General features: G+C 45.6%; 3 protein-coding genes across 6 annotated transcripts; 1 reads left to right on the top strand and 2 right to left on the bottom strand.

The window, feature by feature from the left end:
* Positions 1 to 669: 669 nt before the first annotated feature.
* Mipp2 (Multiple inositol polyphosphate phosphatase 2) lies at positions 670 to 10,297 on the bottom strand. The gene is made up of 5 exons (XM_017067533.4): positions 9,970 to 10,297; positions 9,108 to 9,541; positions 2,527 to 2,912; positions 1,823 to 2,017; positions 670 to 1,763 (listed from the first exon to the last, which is right to left on the bottom strand). The coding sequence occupies exons 1-5, from the start codon at positions 10,142 to 10,144 to the stop codon at positions 1,592 to 1,594; spliced, it is 1,362 nt and encodes a 453-aa protein (XP_016923022.2). The 5' UTR covers positions 10,145 to 10,297; the 3' UTR covers positions 670 to 1,591.
* raptor (regulatory associated protein of MTOR complex 1) lies at positions 2,648 to 8,563 on the bottom strand. Its single transcript, XM_017067531.4, has 3 exons — positions 6,539 to 8,563; positions 3,067 to 6,480; positions 2,648 to 2,912 (listed from the first exon to the last, which is right to left on the bottom strand). Exons 1-3 carry the CDS (start codon positions 8,067 to 8,069, stop codon positions 2,905 to 2,907), a joined length of 4,953 nt encoding a protein of 1,650 aa, XP_016923020.2. The 5' UTR covers positions 8,070 to 8,563; the 3' UTR covers positions 2,648 to 2,904.
* A 404-nt stretch (positions 10,298 to 10,701) lies between the features above and the next one.
* Nep1 (Neprilysin 1) lies at positions 10,702 to 25,815 on the top strand. Of its 4 annotated transcripts, none has more exons than XM_036821344.3 (9): positions 10,702 to 10,913; positions 16,046 to 16,698; positions 20,576 to 20,674; positions 22,333 to 22,460; positions 22,531 to 22,648; positions 22,729 to 23,735; positions 23,812 to 23,974; positions 24,038 to 24,354; positions 25,173 to 25,815. In XM_036821344.3, exons 2-9 carry the CDS (start codon positions 16,221 to 16,223, stop codon positions 25,443 to 25,445), a joined length of 2,583 nt encoding a protein of 860 aa, XP_036677239.2. In that variant the 5' UTR covers positions 10,702 to 10,913; positions 16,046 to 16,220; the 3' UTR covers positions 25,446 to 25,815. The 4 variants fall into 4 exon arrangements, with proteins under 4 accessions (XP_036677239.2, XP_036677238.2, XP_016923021.2 ...); XM_036821343.3 differs by lacking the exon at positions 10,702 to 10,913 and adding an exon at positions 13,051 to 13,204; XM_017067532.4 differs by lacking the exon at positions 10,702 to 10,913 and adding an exon at positions 13,054 to 13,371.
* Positions 25,816 to 25,884: the final 69 nt, after the last annotated feature.

Raw genomic sequence — 25,884 nt, 5'->3', positions numbered from 1 at the left:
TAAGAATGATATGATTAATGTAGTTTTTCAAACTAAAATCTAAAAACTTATTCGGAACTGCAGCAATATGAAATATATTTAATAGTAAACGGTATTTAGCAAGTCCCAATGGATTATTGTCGACTACGACTACCGAATGAATTGCACTTGTAAACAAACCCAAAGTTCTCGAGTGGTTATTTAAGCCAGAATAGAGATATTTCCGCTCACCCGGGCCCAAAAAGGCAAACAAACGCAGATCAAGTACTTATTTCCATGCGAAAAGTAAATGCCAAGAATAAACCCACTTGATTTCGCAAACTTTCGATCGGAAGCTGGAATACTCGGGTATTATCTGTGGGATAGCCAGTATCACACCCACATCTCGGGTCTTGAATCTGGGATCCGCAGAGATGGCCTTTGTTCCGCCGACTGGGGACTGTATATACACATATATAATATATAAGGCCCTCTCGAGCGGTAACACAAATTAGCTGGCTGTAAACACTAGCGCAGGGCACACGTTGAGCAAATACGGGAAGTTTGCACCCATAAAAATAAAAACAATGGGGAAAAATCGAAGAAACTATTTAAAAGCCTGCTAAAAAGTCAAGTCATTCGCCCACAGGTGCACATTGATTTTTCGTTTTTCTTATTTTTCGACCTAACAAATTGAAAAGTCCAAGCGAGTTAAGCTTTAAACTAGAATTTTCGTTAGTTTTATTTGTTGTTACTCCGGTTTGTTGTTCTTGTTGTTGGGTTTTCGATAGGACAAACAAAATTAGACAAAAGTGATTAAAGTCGTAAGTGCTTTGTACAAAGTGTGTGGGTCTCCCTCTCCGCTGAACGATTGATTTAGGAACCCAACATTTGTTCCATATCCTTGCCTTCTTAAATATATATCCGGTTTCGTTTATAGGTACATAACACAAGTTAGCACAACGAACGTTTTGTTTTTCTTCTTTTTCTGTTGGGGACAAAGGATCGATTTGAATAGAGGCATATAAATAACGCTTGTGTTTATGTATATATGTGTGGTGTGTTGGGTATATAAACTATAGTTAATTATCTTATACATCAGTATTTATATATATACAGTATGCGTTTGCCAGCTGGCTTTGGGTTAAGGTATAGTATGATTAACTGATTAACTGAATAACAAAAAAAAGGTAAACCAAGGTTAGTCGTGTACATCTTTACAGAAGTTGGGGAGACATCCAGAGTATATAGACTAAAGTATATATAAAGCGTGACACGGGCTTGCCTCTTCCTCTCTCGTTCCCTCTTGCCTTCTCCGTCTCGCTCTGTCTCCTGCACTCGTCCTCGAAGTTCGCTTGTTCTGGATTGGATGGTCCACATTGGGGCATAAGGCATACGAAACACACAGACGCCACTTGGTCAACACATAACGCTCTGGCCTCTCATCTCTTACAAAACTAAATTCCAGCTCCTTCGCATCTATTCCATTCTTATCTATATCATTTATTTCAGTTGTATCCTAAACATTCCGACGAATCCCTTTTCCTGAGGTCTTGCAGTGGCAGGGGAGCAGAGCAGCAACAAAACAGCAGTTTATTATTATCATCAGCAGCAGCAGTTCCAGTTCTTCTTCTCAGTTGGCCTTCACCCGGCACAGCTCCTCGACGTTGCAGTGGTCCACGCTCTTGGCGTAAAGGCGACGCAGCGTGGCCAGCGGACAGAGGTCCTTGTCCTGCGGGCATCCGGGCAGGCGCACCACTCGCTCCTGGTGCAGCACCAGGACCTGCGGCTCCTCCTTGTCGCAGCTGCAGGGTATGTTGCCTATTAGACTTTTCTCATTATGGCCAGTTTGGCTATTACTTACTCGTAGCGGAGGAAGGCCAAGTTGGTCGCGAAGGCGTCGATTTGGCTTGTGCGCCAACGACGCTCGCTGGCGAAGTGCTTGTGCGTCAGCGGCTTCTTATCCCGGGCCAATCCCAGGTGGGCCAGTAACTTAAGTAGCGTTCCCGAGTGCGTAAAGTACAATGTGGCGTTGGCTCGTCGCTCCTCTTCCGAAGAACTGGAAAAAATACATACATATTATCAATATTTAGTATAACTCATATTGTCAAATCATTCTAGCCTAAACTAGTATTATTTACGTTTGTTAACTTTCAATCAAAGTTGCTTAAGCTAAACATTTGACATCGATATGGCAGATTGCTTTATTTAAAAATGAAAATTGTTTTCACGATTTTAATAAATGTACAAAACCAGATCTGTACAGGATTTGCATTAGAAACTTGTTTACCGTATGCACTTTAAAGATCAAGATCAAGATGTTCAAACAATTGGCGAATAGAAAGAACGCACATCTCAGTTAGAAATCTACAAATATCAATAGCTACCCATTTCATTTTTGCTAATGCTTCATAAAAACACGACTATTACACTAATACAAAAACAATTAGTAATCTTTAATAATAGTAGTTATCTATAAGTATATTTTAATCATATGTTAGCTTTATATAAATAAATAAATAACTCTTCACAAGTAGATTACAACTTTAGGACAATGGCTGCACTTACCTAATGGCCGCAAACATATCTGCGATTGCCGGACAGGCAATGCGATGGGTCAGTTCGTAGCCATAGCCATCGTTCCAATAGTACTCCAGATCCTCGAAGAACTCCAGCGCCTCTAAGGCGGCTACATCGAAGAAGTTGCACCACACGGAATGGGATGAGGATCGGGAACCAGAGCCACCACGCGGGCGGTGCCAAGCCGTCTCGAAAGCACACACCGTGTACATGAGCTGAACATCCGCCGGCTGAAGATCCGGCAACCGGGTGCTGCTCCGTATCTGCTCTACTGCTGATTGCATCTGCGGCTCCGCAAGGAACCTGCGTGCGTTGACCAAGGTTTCGGGATTCTTATCGACGTCAGTTTTCCACTTCCCACAGCCCTTATAGAACTGCAAAGATAAATACCAATAACCAATTAGCTAGGATACTTTAAATGGAAACTATAACAAGAGAATGACATGAATAAATAGTAGTTATATATAGATATTCTAACGAAATAAACCTCTAAGCTTCTGTCTTCTCAGTTTTGACAGCGATCTCTACCTGGGGTGGGGCTGTAGATGGCCACCATGTTGTCCACGAAGCCCACCGCCAGCTGCACCTTGTACGCGTGAAACGACAGCCAGGTGGGATGGCCGATCTTGGGCCCAATGAATCCCTCGTTCGTCCGCAGCACCTTTTGCACCCGCCCGTCCAGCGAGTAGATCGCGATCTTGGAGGCATTGCCACAGGCCACCGTGTCAAATATCTGGTGACTGGCTATGGCCGTCACATCGCCACCTGCATTCCACTCGTGCACCACATCGCTGACACTATTGGGGAACGGACTGGCCCTCAAGTCCGCCACGCTGATCCGGCCATTGGTACAGCCGGACACCAGCTGCGTATCGCTGGCCCGCAGGCTGGCGTGCAGGATGGGGGCACTGTGGCGCCGGTACACGGAGATCCTGGCGTCCTGCGGCGAGCACCGCTTGTCGAACAGCTGTACACTACCGTCGTCGCAGCCGGCGAGGATCACATCAGATCGCATGTTGGGCAGGTAGGGTGCCAGTACCCGGGCACACGTTTCGCTGCGACCCAATTGAATATCCGCCACTTTTAGCTCCTTTTCCAAGTCCCAGATGCGGATAAATCGACAGCCGCCGCCGCCTATCACCAAATGTTGGCTGCACTGCTGCCAGGCGGTCACGATGCTCCCCGTGCCAGATCCACCCATCGAGAGTCCAGACGAATCCGCACCCTTGCCAGTGCTTCCTCCGGAGGCCACGCTGCGCTGGCGGTGACCGTGCTGATTAGCCTGACCCAGGGCTGTCCAGGCGGTTACCAAGCCGGCCTTGCTCGGAGAATCCTCGGACGTGGCAGAGCTGTCAGGCGGCGAGGATTGCCAGACACGCACCACTCCGTCTTCGTGGGCGACCAGATTGAGCGCCATATCCTGGGAATTGATAAACTCGATGCTGCTAACGCGGGCAAATGGGGCGGCGGAGAAACCACCTCCTCCTCCTCCGCCCCCTGCTGCAATGCCTGACTTCCGCGGAGTGCTGCCATTGAGCGACGAAGATGATCCGGAACCCGATCCATATCCGGAACTGGAGCCAGTGGCGCTGGCTCCACCCAGAGCCTCCGCACCGTAGGTGCGTACCGAATTGTACTTGAAATCGTAGAACAAAACTTTCTCGCGGTAGGCCACTGCAATCTGCGGCTCATACGGTAGCAGCTTCACGATGGAGGGCGTGAACTGGGTCTTCCGGTTCCACACGCACACATCGTAGGCGAATCGATCGCTCTGATCCTGGTGCTGACGGCGTACATGCCGGCGCACGAAAGCGTTCCGCAAAAAGCGCGACCTCCTGCGTCGCAGCTCCGCGGAGTTGCGATCCACTGGGTAGCGCTGTTGTCCCTCTTCCACGGCTCCCTCGGCACTACTGTAGCGCTCCTTGCCCGGCCTCGTGAAATAGGAAATGGCCCAGGGAATAAACTCGGTCAGGACGATAGGCGTTAGGCTGTGTCCGGGCTCCAAGTACTGATTGCTTTCGCTGCCGCTGCTCCGCGCCGAGGGGGTGCTCTCCCTCGGCCCGCTGGGCAGACCCAGGCCAGCTCCTCTGGAGTAGGCTGGTCCGCTGTCAGTCTCATCGTTGATCGAGCTGGTGCGCAGCTTGCGCTGCAGGATGGATGCTGGATCTTCTACAGTCACGCCGACTCCACTGCCCGAAAGTCGCAGCTTTACGGCCCAGTGACTGGCGCGCGTGACTGCTGCTCCGATAGGCGGGGATTCTCCAGCCGCTCCAGCTCCTACTGGTCCACCGCCGCCGCCCAGGTAGTTAACCCTCGTGTTCGGACTGGGTGGCAGGCTTACACTCAGGCTGCTGCACTTCTCCGAGGCCGTGGCCATGGTGGCCTCCTTGGCGGCCATAATGGGACACAGTGCCGTATCCCTAACATGGTCCACAATCTCCTGGGCGATGGCTGCCACACGGGGAAACGGATCCTGTGCCAGATTGCAGATGCCCAGCCATAGTTTGGTAAAGATAGACTGGAAGGGTATGCTGTTAGTACCTCCCGCAGCTCCGGAGGCTCCTCTGCCGCCCGAACTGCCAGACCCACTCTTCGAGCGACCCAAAGTGTTGCCGGATGAACTGGCTCCCGAGCTGGTTGAAACACCGCCCATGTTGGATATGGAGCTAGAGCTGGCTCCCCTTCGAATGGTCACATGACGCTCCAGGCTGTGCGTGGAAGAGGTCAGATCCCGGGGATCGCCGCACATCACAAACGAGGCGGCGGAGGCGTGGCCGCGCATATGCTCGGCCAGATAGACGGCCACGAACTGCGACTCGAAGAGCAACACCATCCATTGTAGGGCGGCGGCCAGTTCCATGCGCACCAATGGCGACATATCCTCCCCCACGGTCTCCAGCATGGTGATGGCAATGATGCGATCGATGTTATTGGCCTGCTCCTCGCTGCGGTCCGTCACGGAGCTGATAAATGTGCCCAAGGCGAAGACGGCGGCGGCTCGCACTTCCGGAATCGAGTCCCGCAGTAGGACATACAGCTTCTCGTGGGCCAGATCGCGGGCTCCCGACCAGCGTGCCTTCTCAAAGTTCTGCCACAGCATGCCCAGGCAGATTGCCAGCCACTGGCGCAGCAGCCAGCTTCCGTCGTTGAGCTGCTCCAGGCAAATGGAAAGCAGGGGACCCTGCAGAGCGCTCGTCTGTCCCAGCAGGAAATTGTGCACAATGGAGGACAGTACGAAGGCGGAGAGCGTGCGGTGCTCCTTGGAGACGGATGTGTCCTGCAGCACGTACAGAAAGTATTTGTACTCCTTGACCAGGTCCACCTGGCAGCTGGGGTCCACGGCTAAGATCTTGGCCCAAATAAACACCAAAACGGGACGCAGTTCGCGCGTGGAACTCTGCAGTAGCTTGAGCACATACGGGAAGATACCGACGCCCAGGGCGAGATTAACGGCCCACGGACCCAGATCCAAGAAGCGGGCCAGCAGCTCAAGAGCCCTCAGTCGGTGCACCTGCGACAGTAGCACTTGCAGCACAATGGGCAGCTGCTCCGGCGGCGTTCTCGACTCCGATTCACTGTCCAGCCAAACCTGGAAGGCTGTGAGCTGATGCTCAAAGAACGGCAGCTGCCGGTACGGGGCATTGTGATCTAGGATTTCGGGCAACTGCTGCAGGGCCAAGTCCACCACCAGATCCCAGGCCTTCCACATCGGATGGCGGTAGCAAGGCGGCAGGGCGGGCAGCGAGACTGGGGTGCAATCGTGGCTGCGCAGGATACGCTCGGCCAGCAGGAAATTGCGGAACAGGCTGGCCACCAGCAGATCCTGGCGAAAGAGGCGCTGAAACAGCTCGCGCGGCAAAGTGTTCCAGGCTATCGTGTCCGTGATGGCGGTGAATATCCAGTTGAGCTCGCCCATCATGGTGCGCCGATCGTTGACCTTGCCTGTAAGGGGATTCAATGTTTAACAGGGGACTAGGGTTGACTGAAGGCGTAACCTCACCTGGTATCTTGTCGATCAGCTCGCTTTGGATGCGCGGCACCATGCCCAGCTTCTCCTGCATGGCGTACCACTTAAGCGCTATGTTTATAGGTGTGGTTAGGCAGCTGGTAAACAGATCCGCCGGCAGCTGGGCATTCATGGGCAGAATCTCGTTGGCCGCACAGGCGGCCAGGTGTATACAATTCTTGTAGCTGACCATCTGGTTGGGCAGCTGCACCTGGTTGGCGGCCACATTGGCGGCGCCACCTGAGCCGCACACCAGCTGCTGGACCCCACCTCTTTGCAGGGCGGCGGCCAGCGCCTTTTTCAATTCGTGCTCGTGCTGCTCGGCATACGGCTGAAAGGAATTGATGATGATCCCAGCGTTGGAACAATCGTAGACGTAAATCGAGGGCGCCGACATCCAAGTGATCAGCTCGAAGATGCTCAGGGGGATGTACTGCGTGAAGGTCTTGTTAAACACCCAGATCTCCCCATTGGCCGTGGGCTTGGGCACCCCGTGGCCGTTGTAGTGGAAGAGTATACGCTCTCCCTTGGCGTTCCTCCTGAGGGAGGTGCACAGCTTCTTAACGTCCTCCACAGTGGGATCGTGGCACTTCTTGTACCTGGCCCTCGGCTGCCAGCGCTCGTACTGCATCTGCAGGTTGCTCCCAATGAGTTCCATGGCCTTGGGTGGCGACACCGAGCTGGGATCTATCCAGCACTCTAGCCGGGAACATGGCTGGATCTTGACCACGTCGGGCGGATCCACGCCAATGTTAAGGCACAGAACCAGGGCCACGCTGGCTGTTTTCATGCGCTCGCGTATGCGCCAGGTCTGCCGCTCGTACTTCATGGCCTGGATGCGCTCCTTGTGCCGCTTGGTCTGTAGGGAGAGCGGGCACCTTTCGTCCTGCACTATTTCCCCGAAGCAAATCTTCTCTTGGGCCTGTAAGCTGTGGATATGCTTAATCAGCAGGTAGATGTTCTCTTGCAGGGGCCACTCCTTCCTTATGATCTTATTTAGCTCTTGCAGGCAGCTGAACGAAATCTGCTCCTGGCCATCGGAGGTCAGTACGTGGGTTATTCGATCAATTTGTTCGACGATCAGGAAAAGCGAGTGGTCGTCCGACTTTATGTTCCTGACCAACTTACGCAGTGCATACACATGATCCTTTTGTGAGGGTTCTCGACGGGCATAGGCGGTGCCGGTGGCGGTGGTGGTGCTGGTGCTGGTAGCCACCTGCTCCTCCGAGGTGGCGGAGGATTGACAGAGTTCAATTTGCTCCAGCTTCTCCGTTATCAAGAGCATTGGGTCGTTCCATCCAGTGTGTAGATGTTTTTCGCGCCTCTTGCGGATGAGGGAGCGCAGGGTGGCCAGGGAGTCGGCCTCCGCCTGGGTGAAGGACACCCCCTGCTCCGCGACGCTGCCGTTGCTGCCGCTGCCGCCGCCGCCGCTGCTCTCATCGTCTGCAACGATGCCGCTGCTGCTCTCGTCGTCTGCGACGCCGACGGCGGCAGAGGCGGACTTAGCGCGAACGGCACTTGCCATGTTTTACGTGTTTTCTTCTGTTTTCTCCTCGCCTTTTTGCTGTGGCTAGCGGGTGCAGGGGCAATGCAAGCGATTTCCCGGAACGATTACGTCTCTGTCGCGGATCCAAGCAGCTGAAAATCCCCCCGCGGGGACTCTAGCACATAACCCCAAACGCTTTTCGCACTTCCTCGCTCTCCTCCTCGCCGCTTTTCTTTCCCCGTTCGCCGTTCCGCGTTCCTCGTTCCTCCTCTCCACGTTTTCCGCCTACGGGTCGCGGCCCATTTCCCGAATACGGTTAAAAAGAACTCGCGGAAAACACGCCGCCTGGCCGCTTCAATCGCGGTCGGGCCAGAATAAAATCCGTACCACTTTCTCCGCCGATCTTTGGCGGTAGATGGGGCGCATTCGCGGGTTTATATACACGTCGAGGAGTTTATTTATTTATGTTTAATCAAATTATACGAAAAGAATTGCGCAGAAAATAGAGAGTGTGACCGCAAAATTGTCTATAAATAATACCGTCCGGCTCTGGGAAATATACTTTTTATACCATTTTTATACCAATTTATACGGTCACTTCAGAATGTCGGGAGGGTAGCTTCGCTAATTTAACCGTGTCACACTCCCAACGTATTAGTGAGACCGTATATTTAATGATGTCGGTATATTATATAATACACCAGAATAAATATCGTATATACCACATATTTGGTGAAAAATATTTGGAAGGTGACATGGCTAAGTTAGCGAAGACACCCTTACAACATTCTAAAGTGACCGTTTGTCGCAGCTTTGCCAGATCACCAACATGTGGAGGTAGGCGCGCAACTAAACTTAATTTATTAGTTTATTTCAGGATCCAAAAATAATGAAAATTTAGATTTTCCTGTCTAAAAAAATCATTTACTGAGAAACGTCTTTAAAAAAATCCAGTATTTAAGGATATTGGTCAGTAGGACTTAGGTTCGATTTGGGGTTTTTGTGGTGTTAGGAGTAGCTTTTATATACTAGTATGATTTTTCAAATCAATTTAAAATAATGTAGAGGACAACTCACCCTTAAGACAGGATCCTCATGCAAGGGCGGCGGATATCGTACAGTATGGATGCGATTGCGGCCAAATAAGCCCGTAGCAAAGCTTGCTGCACTTTTCCTTGTCCTCTGCGTGGCCGTGTACTTTAAGTAGTACCACTCCGGACTGTACAGTTCCGGAAATAGGTCCGGAAAGCGCTTCTGCATCCGCTCCGCCAGCTCAATCAGCTCGTCCTCGCCCTCGGCCACCAGCAACTTCTCGTCCTCGCTGGCATTCAAGTGTTTCCAGCTCCATTGTCGCAGCCTTTTTAGTTCAGCGGAGCATATCGGTGGTTTCGGCTGATCCAGGATGCGTTTCTTTATCTCGGAAAGGCGATTTTGGGCCTGTAGAATGACGGCTTCGCTGGGATTTCGAGTTCCGTGCCGAATGATGTACCAGATTCGGGTAGGATGGCAACCTTGACGGGCGAAACGGGTAAGAGCGGTAAATTAGATCAGCTGTTTCAGCAGCCATATGAAGGGCGGAACAGTAGTCCCCGGCTAAAATAAACGGGTTCTTATATACATGTTAATTAAATGTATTTTATTTTATCAACTCCGTGTACGGAAATGTTAGTTTTGCACACATAATTAATAACAGTAAATTGGGTAAAACCCCCATCTAGCTTAAATAGTTCACTGTTCATTAATCACGACAAAAAAACTATATTGCAAGGATTAAAGACTTATTTTTTATGAACATTCAAATATTGAAGAGCAACCACATTTTTAAGTGTTCACTGAATTGAGCGCGCACTGTTGCCTGCCAGCTGACACAACAGATGTTCCGTTTTTCTTGGCGGGTGCCCACTGTAAGTGCGGCACAGGGAAAACAACAAATACAAACCGGCAAATTTCGGCGGCGTTTCGTCGTAATTGGCGATCGCCCTGTAAGGCGTTTTCGTCGACAGTCTGCCCTCGATATCTGCGCGATTGAGGCGGCGGCACTCCCCCTCCTCGGTCCACGCCACGCCTACGAAGAGGAGGAGGAACAAAAACAAACAGTAAAATGGATTTTGCATTTTTCCGGGCGGCCGGAAAAACTTGTCACGAGATTAAAAACAGAGTTTTGCGAAAAAACAGAGTTAAAACATAGAAACACGAGACCAAAAGAAAGGCGATAAAAAATAAACACGGGAGAAGAACAAAATGACAAGTGTGCCAGTGGCGAAGGGTGGCAACGTTATGGAGGAGAGGAGGTTTTCCGGCAACCCCAACAGTCAGTGCTGACAAAATAGGAAACCGTTTCAACCGGTTAATGGCGGGGTTTTCAAACAGCTTTTTATTGGTTGATTTTAAATCTATTTTAATGCATTTTCTTTTCAGGTTGTAAAAGGGTACTGAAAAAAATATTAATCAAGCACATTGGAAGCTAAGTTCTACGCTCAACAAGTGTTCTTCCAAGCCCATCGAGCTTTCTGTCACAAAAAGCTCTGCTTTAACCGGCCCGGTAAACTAAGCGATTAAATAAATTTTTAGTCGCATGCCAAACATGCAAAAGGAATAAGGCGTTTGCCGAGAGAACAACTTCCCAGCCTAAAATACAACGCGAAATTTAGAATTAAAAAGTCCAAGGGCTTTTAGTACTAAAATAATAAAATATTTTTAAAACGTATCGTTGGTTATTCTTCGTTTTTTGGGAGTTTCGGAATTATTTGTGCTTCTTGCGGCGCGCCAAGTTGATTTTGGGCTGCCATATGGCGCCCGAGGAGTCGCAATCCGCCAATGTCAACAGAAAAAAGCAGCAACGCACGTGCCGGGAAAAGTATTGCGCCAAAACTAGAAATCCAGGTAACCGGTAACCAAGTGGTGTCAATGTCCTTTTCGATTCTCGATGGAAAGGTGGCAGGAATAATCCAAGTGTACGACTTTGATTTGTGGTAGCAACACACGCAAGTGCACCGGAAAAAATACACACTAATAAATATATGTATGGCTCTGATTCTTTCATTTGAAAGTGTTTCGATTTAATATTTCATTGCAACAAAAAAATAAAAGCTAACATATTTTCTACATTTACAATTAAAATAAAAATTATTAAGGCCATTGACCACTTTTGATGCATTTTCTGTAGGGTTTCAGTTCGATGTACAATTCCTCTTATCATTTCGATACTATCATAAAATAATAAAATGATAGCTTGTTGTTATGAAAGCGTTTACAACCGATGTCTAGAACAAAAGAGATTATCTTCATATAAACAGTGTACATATTTTCAATAAATAAAAATAAAAACAAATAATAAATAAATCGGGAATCTAATAGTTGTTCCCGGTTTATCGCAGTGTCATTACGCCACCTGTTGGGCGCCCTTTTTTTTAAGCTTAAAGCGCGTGTTTGGAAACTTTCAATCTATTTTTGTGAGCTAGGATAACAATCGGCTAACGAAAATCGATCAAATTTAGGGGGTTTTGAGGGTGGCTTGGTTACGTTATAGGGTTACTGGATTTCAGGAGGGGTGTTTCGACAGAACTGCCAATATATGATCGCTCGGGAACTCGGTGGACTGGGGACAGGTCTTCCATCAATCAGCGAAATCGAATGGAGAACGCAATTTCGACGATTACCTGGCCAGAACAAGTGTCACAAAGCAATAACACAGGATGGCCAGAAAAGTGGGTTGCTTTTTGCGGATGGGGAGTGGGTACGTGGGATAGGGTTCGGTGGTTTGGACAGGGGGAGCGCTCCCTAATCACCCAACTTATCGGACAGGGTAATTAATTTTTTTTTTCGGAACCCATTGACAATGACACGATGATCACGCACTGATAATGCCAACGCCAGTGGCCAGCGGTTGGGAGGGGGTGGCTCTCTGGGAGGTTTTTATACGGCTGGGAGGTGGGTGGTTCGGTGGTTTAATGGGTGGGTTACAGCGTCATGCAGGCTGGCGCAGACAGCCGCGCCAAAAACCTCAAAAACAGAAACAAAACTTAAAAACCGAACCGCGATTAGAACGCTTTGTGTGTGGAACGTGCCAAATGGGCCTCCATCGGCGGTACGTAGTAATAGTAATGAGTTAGGGTAACAGCAGAGCCACCTCACCTGCCCGGTAAACACCGGTGTCTGCACCACACTTGGCTGGTAAACATCCATCATTCGTTGATGGGCCATCTGATATCCTATGCATCCTGTCCTATCCTGTATTCTATCAGTTCTGAATGAATTATACTACCAGAACCGAATAATTCTTTTATTATATTATTATCAGAAGGAGTGTGGATGGGTAACTTAAGAAAACATAAATACATTTATGTACTTAAGGCATATTATTACAAATAGTCAAAAAATGTGTATGTCTTTAGGTATAAATACAAGAAATGTAACACATTTTACAATAGTTGTAAAAGTTTTTAAGGGGCTTTCAATTTTTAAATTGCCACTAATATTTAACCCAGAAATCTAGTATTATAGAACAAATATAAGTGATCATATTTTATGATCTTTATTTAAAATTAGATCCCTTTTAAAAATATTACAACTTACAAAGCAATATTATTAAGGGATATTCCAAGTCCAAGTATTCTATGATCCATATTTAGTATTGGATCCCTTTTAAAAATATTACAATTTACAAAGCAATATTATTCAGGGATATTCCAAGTCCTCGACTTTTTTTTCTATCTCTCGAGGAAGTCTGTCTTCTAATGCTCCAATACTTTAATGCTTGACCATCCATAATTTGTCCAGCGAACTGGGACCATCTCAACATCCCCCCACCCACGTATTGTTTTATTCGTTTTGGGGCTCGGTAACCAACTTAGCATTAATTTAATATAAACCTCTGGGGTGTCACTGCCATTGGCAATACTTTGTTCATTTTGTTGTTGTTGCTGCTGCTGCTGGCGGCGACGTCGACTGCGACGCTGGCAGCGACGGCGACTGCGACAGCGACTGCTTAAAAGCTAAGGACACGCGTTGAGAACGCTCAGTTGGCATCGAGAAGTCGCCTCGCGCGTTTGGCGGCAAATAAAAAATATTACCTAGTGGTATCAGGGGTCCCAAGCGGTGCGACAAAAAGAGAGAGAGCGACACTAGCGCGCACCCACTCGCACTCACTGGCGAATCGCAAATGCCATCGAGCGGTTAGTTCAAAACAACAAACAAATCAAATCGAAGGCAGTGAAAGTCGTAAAAGATATAAATAATAAAAACAATAGTCGCCCAAAACAAAAAGAACAAGAACGGTAATCCGCGACGCAACAACAACAACAACAACAAAATAACACTAAAATCAGCAGCACAACAAAAAGTAATGCACTAAAATATTATAAAGAGTTTGACAACAAAAAAACCGGAAAGTGCACAGAAAAAAATAAGATCATAAGTTCTATATTTTGGAACAATTATTATATTATTCAAAACCTTAAAAATTAGTAACATAGCATTTCCAAAATAAGTTCTGAAACTTTGTTTTAAGTGAAATAAATAAAAAGTGTAAATAAAACATTATTTTCTGTGCAGTGAACAGTCTTTAAGTTACTACTTAAGATAAGATATATTGATGCTATAACTAGTGATATTATGCCTATTTTGAAAAACCAATTTCAAAAAAAAACTTTTTTTTAGTAATACCAATAATTGGAACACCCAAGAAGTACCAATTTTTTTCTGTGCGATTATGAATTTCAAAGTTTTGGTTTAGTTTGTGAACCAGCTGCGGTAATACGATGCGAATTTAACGACGGTCGCATTAATTTATTTTAGTTTGTCTCGCTTCGTTCGAGTTTCTATCCTCCTCATCGCTAGTCATCTATCTCTAAGCTTCCTCCTCTCCTCATTCAAAAAAAATATATAGATAAAACCATAGCGTTTCGCATTTCACGTGGCCCAACAAAGTACCCAATTTTAATAACCGTATTGCCGACGATCGCGAGTCTGAAACATTGGGAATACTAAATATTTATAAGAGTCACGAGATTTGGATCTGGATTTCCGATGGGCTTTCGATCTGTCATCTGCCATTAGAGATCAGATCAGATCGTATCAGATCCGATCGGCCTGGCTTGGAGACAATATATAGATGATATAGTCCGCTGTCGCAGTCGACGTCGCTGCTCACCGCAGCTGGGTTAACTAGTTTCGAGTTTTGCAAAATTTGCCGCGCATTAATCCGGGCCTTAAGTCACAGTGGATATCGGTTAGAAAGTAAGATCGGATGTGCAGAATATCAAGCGATCACTGATTAAAATTTATATTTGTGTTTTGTGAACTCCTGTTGCGTTATATAAAAAAGAAATAACTAGTGTATGTGTTATTTGAGACCTAAGAAAATGTATTTCCTAGTACAATGTTTATTAGTATCATAAATGTAAAGCTTAGTTAGTTTTCTCTATGAATGTTATAATGGTATCCCATTATTATTATAGATATCCCAAAAAAAGTGATAACTGGTGGTAAATTTACAAATTCAAATGCATTTTAAAAGTGGCACAACTCTTAAAGCTTTTTCCTTATCTATCCAATCTCAGGCTAATGATTTTTGGGTAATTCTTTAATCAACTGAGACTGTGGAGTGTTATAAATAGTTTTGATTTCTTTTCTTTTGTTTTGTTGAGCTGCCATTGTTAATTATATTTAAAGATAATTAAAAATTAAAGTTTTTAATGGGTTTAAAAACGACTTTAGAGTTATAAACGAGGCTCACTGTAATCCACGGCACAACAAACTGTTTGGCTTTGCATCCCCTGCTGAGTTGCCGGCTTCGATTGCGCGAAAAACACGTTGGCCCTGATCGCACGTCACAACAGCAACAGCAACAACAAGAACAACTGCCTACGAAAGGCAGCAACAACAACTCGGCCATATCAGCCATAACCAAGAACAACAACAATGCAAAGGAGATGATATCAGAAGATCATTACCTGTCAAAATATTCGAGTCCCGGTCTTCTGACAAGAGACATGCGGCCGTAACTTCTGGTTGTTTTGTTCTTCCCCCCCTCCATTCGCCGCCTTTTGGCGCAAGAGAAACCACAGTGAACACTCGACACGTGGAAGGCAATGAACCTGTCGTCTGACCAAATAACGATCGTGGGAGATCTGGTTGGGTCCGGTGTTGGCCGGTCTGGTCTTACGTCTACCCAGATATCTGATAAAATTACGAAGGTCCGCCTACAGTGGAGCAAGCTTGGAAGAAACTTGTGATTAAAACAGTTCATAAATATAAATCATAAATAAAATAGTAATATACAAAAACAAAAAATATAAAAACTGATTCAGTAATTAGAGTAATTTTTAATTATGTTTTACTTAATGTTTTTATTCTGATTGTATAGATCGTGTGTTTTAAAGCCCTTATTACATATTTACTTATCGCTGAATCCCTATTATAAAAGCGATAGTTATGGTACACTTGTAAATTGGAAGGGGTCTTTAAAAATGGTTTTTTTTGTTGTTAAATCGCATCTACAATTATAGATTATAATTTATGTTAAATATGTTTCTAAAAGGACTGTTATAAAGTCCTTATAATTTTAGTTTATAGGGAAACTATATTTATTTAGATTAAAATTAACGTTTTCTATGGGATTTTCGATCACTAGTTTAATCCACAATTTTGGCTACCGTTGAAGAACCTTTTTTTTGCATAACTTTAAAGAACTGTACAACGAAAAGATACCATACTTTTTCTCTAAATAATTTCTAAATTTTATTTGGTTTAATAATAAGTATGTGATAAACAATTAAAAATTTTAAGTTTTCCCAAAAAATTTATTAACATTTAAATCATTTATTTATACACAATGGTATTACAAATATGAAACTAACTAAATCAGTGTTCAACGCACCAAAGGGGCCATAAATTAGGCTTAAGCTCTTGACATTGTCCATCAAAGCCCCTGCTTTTAAGACCAATTGTATATCACCGAACACTATCTTTCCGATATCTCCTAACCAAATTGTTTTCCCTTGGATTTTCGCCAGTGCCATCGCCGCTGATGTTGCCAGCGTCGCCGCCGTTGTCGCTCTAACTGCGAACGGTCCGCCGACCGCTGAACCGCTGTACCGCCGAACCGCTCCACCTGCCGGCCGACCGTTGATTGCCGATTGTTGTTTTCCACATATCAGGCGTCCGAGGAAAAGTGGGGTCGCAGGCAAAATGTCGTCACAGCAACATGAGGCAGCAGCAACGCAACAGGCCACCGCAGCAGCTCCCAATAATCTGCATCTCGAGAAGCCCCTGAACAATGGCTACCTGCAGGCGAATGTGCCGCTGGAGGACCTGAGTGCCACGGTGGTGTCGCCACTTTTGGGGCAGCAACAGGTGCCACATCAGGTGCAGCAGCAGCAGCAGCAACCACAGCAACAGCAGAACAAGCTGCCCACCGTCGTTTTCCTGGCGCCCGACGGCAGTGGGGGCGTGGGAATCCAGCGTGGCAATCCGTCGCAGGGGAATCCTGGCGGGGGATCCGCAGGGGTGGCGGGCCACAGCGACTGGCTGCTCAAGGAGTCACAGCAGCGGCGCCGCCTGCTCGTCCTGGCCATCGCCTTCACCGTCCTGGGAGCGGCCATTGGGGCCCTGGCCATCTACTTCGCCAGCGTCCACCAGCGATGCCAACTTTACCGCCTGGAACCAGGTAAGGATTAAGTTTTGGGACAACAGTGGTTCTTGAGGCTCAGTTTTAGCGTAATCTACCTATAGTACGCCAACTTTAGACAGCTACCTATGCTAACAATCTGCGTCACCTTCAGGGAAATGTATTTTTTGACCATTTTTCGCTTTTTTTGTAAGGGGTAGCATCATCTTTTTTTGGAATTCCGATTTTGGTCAAAAATACTCTTTTTTTAGTGGGTTTTCGATCGCAGCTTAGCCAAATGAAGGCGTACAGCTAAGAGACCGACTGTTTTGAGCAGCTTGCTTCCTAGGCTAACGATCCTAATCACTTAAAGGCAAATTTATTTGTCGACCAATTTTCGCATTTTTTGTAAGGGGTAGCATCATATTTTTTTGGATTTCTGATTGTGGTCAAAAATACTCGTTTTTTAATGGGTTTTCAATCGCAGCTTAGCCAAATGAAGGCGTACAGCTAAGAGACCGACTGTTTTGAGCAGCTTGCTTTCTAGGCTAACGATCCTAATCACTTTAAAGCAAATTTATTTTTTGACCAATTTTCGAATTTTTTGTAATTCCGATTTTGGTTAAAAACACTCTATTTTAGTGAGATTTTTTATAAGAGTTAGAGGTATTTAAAGATTTTACACAGAAAATTTGAGAGGGAGGTAAGAACCGCAAGATAAGCTTTATTCACGAATGAAATAAAAACTAGTAAATAGTTTGGCTATCAACAATCAGTTTGAATTCCATGCCACTCAATGTATATTATATATATTCTTTCTAATGCTATTTACTGGTATTTGGTTAGTTTTTCATAACAAAATTCCCAGGTGTCATAATGGAATTTCAAAGTCCAGAATGAAGTAAATTCTTTGCATAAGAATTTGTGTGTGTTATCGCTAATTTAATACAAGAGTGACATATCGCAAAAAATAGCATTTCAAGATAAACGCGTTTATAGTTTTCAGGTACCGTATGTCTTCCAGCAAAGCAATCAAACTTTTACATTTCTCACGCTCTGTGTTTAAAAGATAGGATGATGAAATTTTTCCAACGACGGAAATCATTTTTGCATCATTAACTTAAAAAACGTGTTCTTCGACGTATGCCAGTCTTTTAGTAAATTAAGCGATATGTCAATCTATGAAAGAAAATTGCGATTTGTTCATTTTTCGTTTGGAGAACTCTAGTCATCAATCATATTTGGCAAAGTGCTTGGACTTACTTCCATGACTTTAAGCCAATGAGTCTTAATATACATATATATACCTAGAAAAGTTTATTGAAAGTGAGGTTTCGCTTTAGAAAAATAAGAACAGAAGTTCTAGGTCTTTTTGTTTGCCGCAAAAGGCAAAAGTGCTGAGATCTGTTCACCTGTTGACAGGATGAACTGCGGCTTACTGGGTCAGCAGCCAATCAACAGGCATCCTGTGCTCCTGATTCCTCAGCTTTTCTGCCCCCCCAAGACCCATGTTATCCTATCCTCCATTCAGAAGACTGAACATTAACTGAATTTAGCGCCTGGCCGCTGGTGTTTCAAACAAATGGTGCAAAAACTCAATTTCCTTGTCCTGGGGAATACGGCGCAACAGGCTAAAGGATGCCACTGGTGGACACCGATGTGGATGTGGATGTGGATCTGCCGGGGTGTTGTAATCTCCGTCCCGTTCTTTCCCGCCCTGCCTGCCTTGTAATGCGGCCTGTTTGAAATTCAATTACAGAATATGTCAACAACCAGCGGGGGCAACAACAATGACAGCACTCTCTTACTTTCTTTTTGCCATTTTTGCGGTGCGCCAGTTGTTCGCAGCACAGTGGGGCAAAATTTTTATTCAGTAACATCGAGAGTGCGAGCTAAAACTGCTTGAAGGAATTTTAAATTTTTGTTCTTAAGCAAGGCAAATACATATGTGATTAAAAACTACTCGATATTCTTATGATTATGATTATGATTGATGATGATATCTTATATTATATTCTGTAATATAGAAGTTAAATCTATAACCTCTAGAGTATTAAAACATCCTTTTTGTTTCCTGATTAAAGTAAATAATAGTTTAAAGCCTACTTTAACCATGCTTAAATAACAAAAGTGTTGTTTTTTAGGGGGATAAAAGGATAAATATTATTTAGAAATCTCTTTATTAGTAGTATTTCTTTGAATCGATTTTTTTTGTGACAATAGGACACTGTCTGCGCTTTCTTTTCGTATCTGTGGTGGTTGGGTGCTGCCCCATACTCTCGACTCCCTTCTGCATTCGTTCGGGAGCACATGGAATAATGCGATTCAAAGCAACTGAAATATTCAAGAGCTGCGAACCGGGACGCTCCTTCGAAGAATGTCTGTCGTGGCATAATTTACATGTTCATGTGCTCCCTCGATTGCAAAAACCAAAAAAACGAACCCAAAAATACAGAAACCAAGAGAGAAGTACGGACAAAAAGTAATCAATCGGATGTCTATGAATTTTTTAACGGCCGTTCCAATCGATCGCGTTTTCTTCCTTGGGCTCCTTATGCTAATTGAATATGCACACACATCTACATCCCTTGCATCCCTTGCCAAACCATTATCCTGTTTATATTTACCGTGATAAAAAGTGTTTTTAATATTTTGCGCCAAAAATTCATTCATCGAAACCACAGAAACGGATGGCGGGGCAGCGGCACCATCAAAGCCTATGCCTTTTTATAACAATTTAAAAATATCTCATTGGCGGCATCTCTGTAAATACCCAGTGCCATCATCATCACCATCATCATCATTACCATTGAGCATTCACCATCGGCAGCAGCAACTTGTGGTAGGCCTCTTCTGGCCTTGACTATGATTTTTCTCCCACTTTTCCACTTTTCCATTTCCATCCCCTTTCAACCCATCGATTTTCCGCTTTTGTTCTGCATTCAACCTTAAAGTGAGTTGATACCATAATTGTGGAAAAAAGGGAAATCTAATTAAGATCAATATGGGTACTTTCGGCACCTTTGCTGTAGGTGGTTTTAATTAAATGTTTATAGTTTGTTTGTTTATTAATTTTTAGTTCAATGCATACAAAAATAATTAAAAATACATTTATAGAAAATTATCTTTCATAATATAAGCCTAAAAATATGATTAAGATAAACAAGTATTTTGATTTAATAATCTAGGTTCAGTTTAATTTTATTTAATAATCGAATTCATTGCAATATCAGTTATTCCCTCAATATTAAAGCATAAAAGAGGCAATAAACCAAAGTATAAAATTTTATTGCAAATCAAGGGTATCCAAATCGATTGCCTGCCCTTTCCCGATTTTCCTTCAAGTCCATACCCTAATGAAATCCCCCCACTGAAATATAATTGCTGCAGCTCCTGGACATTCAACCCAAGTAACCAACTGGCCAACTGGCCAACTGGCCACATGCCACTGGCTTCTGGCCACTTGCGGTCCACTTAAACCTATTAACGCCGGGGCAAATGGTATTAGCTGGGTGGACGGCTCGGTTGGCTGAATCGCTTTAATTAATAACTAAAGCTGCCATCTCCAACGCCCGGGGAACATCCCATTTTTATTGACAGCCTCGACAAGGACGACATGCAACATGTGTCCCGACCAGGCGGCAATCGATAGCCAATGGGCCCCCCTCCCCCCAAAGCCATCGGGCTTAGCTTTTCGTTTTTTTAATTTAATAAAGCCGGGGAGGGAGCTTGATGGTTCCCTTTTTTTTTTTTAATGAAAAATTCAAATTCAATTTACTTGAGTGGCCCGCGAAATGCTCGTCGTCTTGATAAGGTTTTCGACTTGGCCTCCATTTCCCCTGGCCCAACCCCCTTAAATACACATTACCCATACGCCGCGTGTGCTGGCAAATTGGAAATACTAAAAATTCTGAAAATATGCCAACTCTAATTGCAGGCAACGATGACAGGCCGAATGGCAGGTGGAACCAGGATTCGGGGTCCGCCCACGAGGGCACAGAGAACATTTGCATGACCCAGGAGTGCGTGAGAACAGGTAAGCTGAGATCCACTAAGAAATATGGGGGGAAGATTGCTGATTTCGGGTAGGAAAGGGAAGTATTCCGCTGGGATCTCGGGTTCGCATGCCCAGCTTAGAAGAAACACTAAGAAATTTAATTCTGAATGGTTCCAATGCACTTCTAACCACTGAAAAAACATACCACTTTGTACAAAACTCATTTGGGATTTGGCATTACTTCTATCGGATTAAGAATTTGCCAGAAAGGCAATTTGACCATTTTATTTGACTTACTAACTTTCTTGATAAGAAAAAAAACACTTAAAATTAATAATGAATCAACGAAAATTAAGTGGGGTTACATATATTCAACAATGAAAACAGATTGAGTGGTCTAACCACTGACTTTGTAAGCACACATATGTCTATTAGTCCTTATAAAGTCTATATATAGTTTGACCATAAGAAACCAGAAACTGTACTAGGGGTAAGTTAATTAAGGTAGAGCGAAGGGTGTCAGGGCCTTACACAACCATCCAATATGTGGGGTTTTTATTTGAGTTGTAAATTATTTATCAGCTATTAAGATAGCTAAGTGCCCGTTTGTCAAGGGGGTATACGACATGGGAAATGTGATATGGCACATGGGGTGTACTTGGCCCTTGCGATGGGGACCAAAACATCTGCTCCACGAACACGTCCATGCCAAATGCACTTATGTCAAGCTATGCGGGCAGCCAGCAACACCTCAAAGTCACTTGCCAAGGAAATTGCCACTGTGATTGACTGGTTGGCATGCCGGTAGATTTACATACATATATGGTTAGATGGATGAATAAATACACCTGTCCGGGTGCAGGACATTCCCTTAAAATATACATGGCAACAATTACCAGGCGATGCAATCGATTCAAGTGCTCCACTTAGCATGCTTTTTGGGGTGTACGAATGCGAGTTTTAGGTTGAACCCCAAATTGGTAACCCAAATCCTTAATCGAATCCATAATTGAGGTAAAGCTGTTCCGTTTAGGAGAAAATTGTGTATGTTTCTGGAGTTATTCGTTATATCCTCTATATAGTTACGTATAATTAACGAAAATAGGATAAACGCCTTAGGGGAGAGATGGAAAGTAATAACATTTGTAATTATGTTACCCTTTGCTGGCATTCCAAGAAGGAGAATAAGAAAGCACATTCCAAGAATGCAATTTTGCTACAATGTTTCTGTTTCTGGCTAAGTCATAAATCAATAATTTCTTTCATAGAAGTGTGAAAAATTTCGAAGGTTAGGGACACGCTATTGAATTTCGCCCTTGCTTCTTCGAGATAATGGAATTCCTCCGCTAGATGGCGTTGATTTATGGATTGGCCGTGCAGTTAGTCCACAATGCAGGTCTATCTCTGGAAATGGCGCCTTCTTGGCTATTAGTGCCACCAATTCATTCATAAAGTTTGGATAACGTAAAAGTTGCATCCTGGGGAAAAGTTGAGTGTTTTTGCTTATCACAGAAGTTTTGGGGGCGATGATTTGTGGGCCAAGTTTATGGCCGCAGCGATCAAAGGGTGGCATAAATTATGGCCCCAAACGGTGTGAACCACTAATTGCACGCCAGCTGACGGGCTTCCCAGGTGGTGTCGCTTGATTTACTGCCCAATAACATGGTGTCACTGCATTCGATCCGTACCAAATACAGCGGCCTCCCTGCTATCGGCCATGGACCTGAACTCCGATCCCTGCGAGGACTTTTTCCAGTACGCCTGCGGCACGTGGAACAAGATGCATCCGATTCCCGAGGACCGCAGCTCCATCAGCACCTTCGAGGTATTTGCTTGGGTTCGGCCAGTGTCTCGATGAGATTTTGTTTCTATAGGTTATTCCCAATCCTTTGCAGGTCCTGTCCGATCAACAGCAGGTCATCTTGCGCGCCGTTCTCGAGGAACCCGTCGACGAACGCGACAACAGGGCCACCATCAAGGCCAAAACCTTCTTCAAGAGCTGCATGGATATACGTGAGTTGAACGACCTATCCATCCTGGGATTCCTTGGGAGTGACAGTAGGTAACCGAAAGAAGTCTCTCCTCGTTCCCAGCTCAAATCCGGAAGGTAGGCACTGGGCGGCTGAAGGAGGTGCTGCAGTCCCTGGGCGGCTGGCCGGTCATCGAGCGGGACTGGAGTGCGCCGGCGGATCTGTCCGTGGAGCGGCTGATGGGCCAGCTGCGTCTCAACTACAGCGAGCCGGTGATGATCGAGCTCTATGTGGGCGCCGACGACAAGAACAGCTCGGTGAACATCCTGCAGATGGACCAGCTGCAGTACGCCCTGCCCTCGAGGGACTATTACCTGAAGGAGAGCAGTGCCAACGATCGACGGGCCTATCACCGGTACATGACGCAGGTGGCCCTGCTCCTGGGTGCAGATCCGGCCACCGCCGCCGACGAACTGGAGAAGGTGGTGCTGTTCGAGACGCAGCTGGTGAATGTGTCGCTGCCGGAGGCGGATCGCCATGACACGAGTCTGGTCTATCGCAAAATGTCGCTGCCGGAGCTCCAGCAGCTGGTGCCCGAGGTGCAGTGGCAGGAGTACCTGCAGGCGGCCCTGGGCCCTGGGATTCCCCTGCAGGACGATGAGCCGGTGGTCACCTACGGCCTGCAGTATCTCACCGAAATGGGCCGTATCCTGGCCCGCACCGATCGCCGCGTGGTGCACAACTACATGCTGTGGCGCCTGGTCATGTCCCTCATGTCGCACATGATCGACGAGTATCAGCGGGAGCGGGTGGAATTCCGCAAGATCCTCATGGGCATCCAGTCGGAGCGTACACGCTGGTCGCAGTGCGTCGAGTGGACCAACAAGAAGCTGGGCGTGGCCGTGGGAGCCCTGTTCATCCGGGATAACTTCAATCAGGAGAGCAAGGAGGTGGCCCTCGAGATGATCCACACCATTCGGGCGGCCTTCAACGAACTGCTGGCCGAGAACGATTGGATGGACGACGAGACGAGGGCGGTGGCCAAGGAGAAGGCAGACTCCATGAACGAGCGGATCGGCTATCCGGAGCTGCTGACCAATGCCACTGAGTTGGAGCAGGAGTATGTGAATGTGAGTATGGGGAAAAACTGGTATCTGGTACACACCAGTAAAGAACACTATGTAAAAACAACGATTTAATTTTTAGCTAACCATTGTCCCGGACAACTTCATCAACAATGTCCTTAGCATCCTGCAATGGGAATCGGAGAAGATGCTGCGCCTCCTACGCCAGCCAGTGGATAAGGAAAAGTGGACCACCGAACCGGCGGTGGTGAATGCCTTTTACAATCCGAATAAAAACGATATAGGTGGGTGCGGCGTCACTTTTAAGTCAGGATCTCTTACTTATTAATAATCATCATATCCCTTAGTATTTCCCGCTGGCATCCTGCAGCCTCTGTTCTACAGTCAGCACTTCCCCAAGTCATTGAACTACGGCGGAATCGGTGTGGTCATTGGTCACGAGATCACCCACGGGTTCGATGACAAGGGCCGGCAGTTCGACAAGGAGGGCAACATGATGCAGTGGTGGAACAATGCCACCATCGAGGCTTTTCGAGAACGGACGCAGTGCGTCATCGATCAGTACTCGCGGTACAAGATCAATGAGGTGGACATGTTCATGGACGGACGGATGACGCAGGGCGAGAATATCGCCGATAACGGCGGTCTCAAGCAGGCTTTTCGGGTACGTCTTTATTTATTTTTATTTTTTTTTTTGCATTTTTGACATCGTTTACATATATTTATTATTCTTTATCATACTGGAGGCTTCTGCGTGCCTTGCTAATTATTATGTAGTTACTTTGTGTACACTAGGTTAGGTTAGGTTAGGGTAGGGCGGCTGTCGGACTATAGTCCGACACACTTAGACCTCAATGGGTCCATTGTGATACCGCATGATCTCGTTTTTTTCCTTCTCTAGGGTCCCGTTTCTAGAAGTTTCAGCCTGTGTTAAGCTGATCAGCATGTCTTCCACCCGAAAGATTTAATAAAGCCACTTATGTTTTTGAGATAAATCTTCGATATTTCGGTAAGATCGTCGATGAAGGGGCTTCTTAAGTGTTTCAGTGCTGATAGTAAACTGATTTGCCATCTCGTGGAGAGATCTGCGACAGTCTGCTATTGTACGGGAGTTGGTGTTTGTCGAGTAGATCGACTTAACAGCCTCTTGGCTGTCACTATATATGTTTAGGTGTCCTCTCTGGAGGCTAAAGTTCCCTAATACATGGAATAGTCTTGTCAGCCTGTGGTATATCGATAAAAAATCGATGGATGTTATTAAAATAATGGAAACATAACATTCTTATGTTAGAACTTTTAATCATATCGCTGGGGAACACTAACATTCTTTGACTTCTATTATATTTAGAAAACATACATCAATTGTATTGAAATGTTTACTTTTGTTTGACGAAAAAGTAAACTTTAAAGATATAACTGGGTACTATAATTTAGTCGTATATAAAGGTTTACATATAGTAATCCCCTTCTTTTCTTTCCCAGGCCTACAAGAAATGGGAGACATTGCACGGGCGGGAGCAGCAGTTGCCCGGCTTGAACATGACCCACGACCAGCTGTTCTTTCTCAACTACGCCCAAATCTGGTGTGGATCGATGCGGCCGGAGGACGCTCTGACCAAGATCCGGTCCGCGGTCCACTCGCCGGGATTCGTCCGTGTCCTGGGGCCACTTTCGAATTCGCGCGACTTCGCCAGCGCCTACAATTGCCCATTGGGCAGCACCATGAATCCGGCGGAAAAGTGCAGCGTGTGGTAGTCCGCCGTTACCGTCGATGTTTTTTTTTATATATTTATATCGCATACTATATAGTATATACATACCTATATACACAATACGAGTACTGTAGATCACCTGCGGCAACAAACAACTTCGATGGAATGCGATGAGATTGAGGATCGTCTGTTACGTTCCAATTTTTTGTGTAGTTTCCTGTATATTTTTTTTCTGTTTGTTCTAGCGCAGTAATGCATATATGTACTTTATACCTGGCTATATAGATTTATAGTGTGTTTGTAGCTGTACACGAGCGGGGTTAACGGAGTAGCCCACAAAAGCCCTGGAACCGCACTCTTCACAACCCTCCTTACCGGCATTATATTCGTGAATAAAGAACAAGTACGGAAAATGTATCTTTTTTAAGGGAAAATTCTGTTACTTTACCAATACCACTCCAAAAATCAGTTTGCTCTCGTAT

This window comes from Drosophila suzukii, chromosome X (genome assembly GCF_043229965.1).
Source record: "Drosophila suzukii chromosome X, CBGP_Dsuzu_IsoJpt1.0, whole genome shotgun sequence".
NCBI lineage: Eukaryota > Metazoa > Arthropoda > Insecta > Diptera > Drosophilidae > Drosophila > Drosophila suzukii.
The sequence above is the reverse complement of the archived record's forward strand: the minus strand, read 5'-3'. Positions and strand labels throughout refer to the sequence as shown.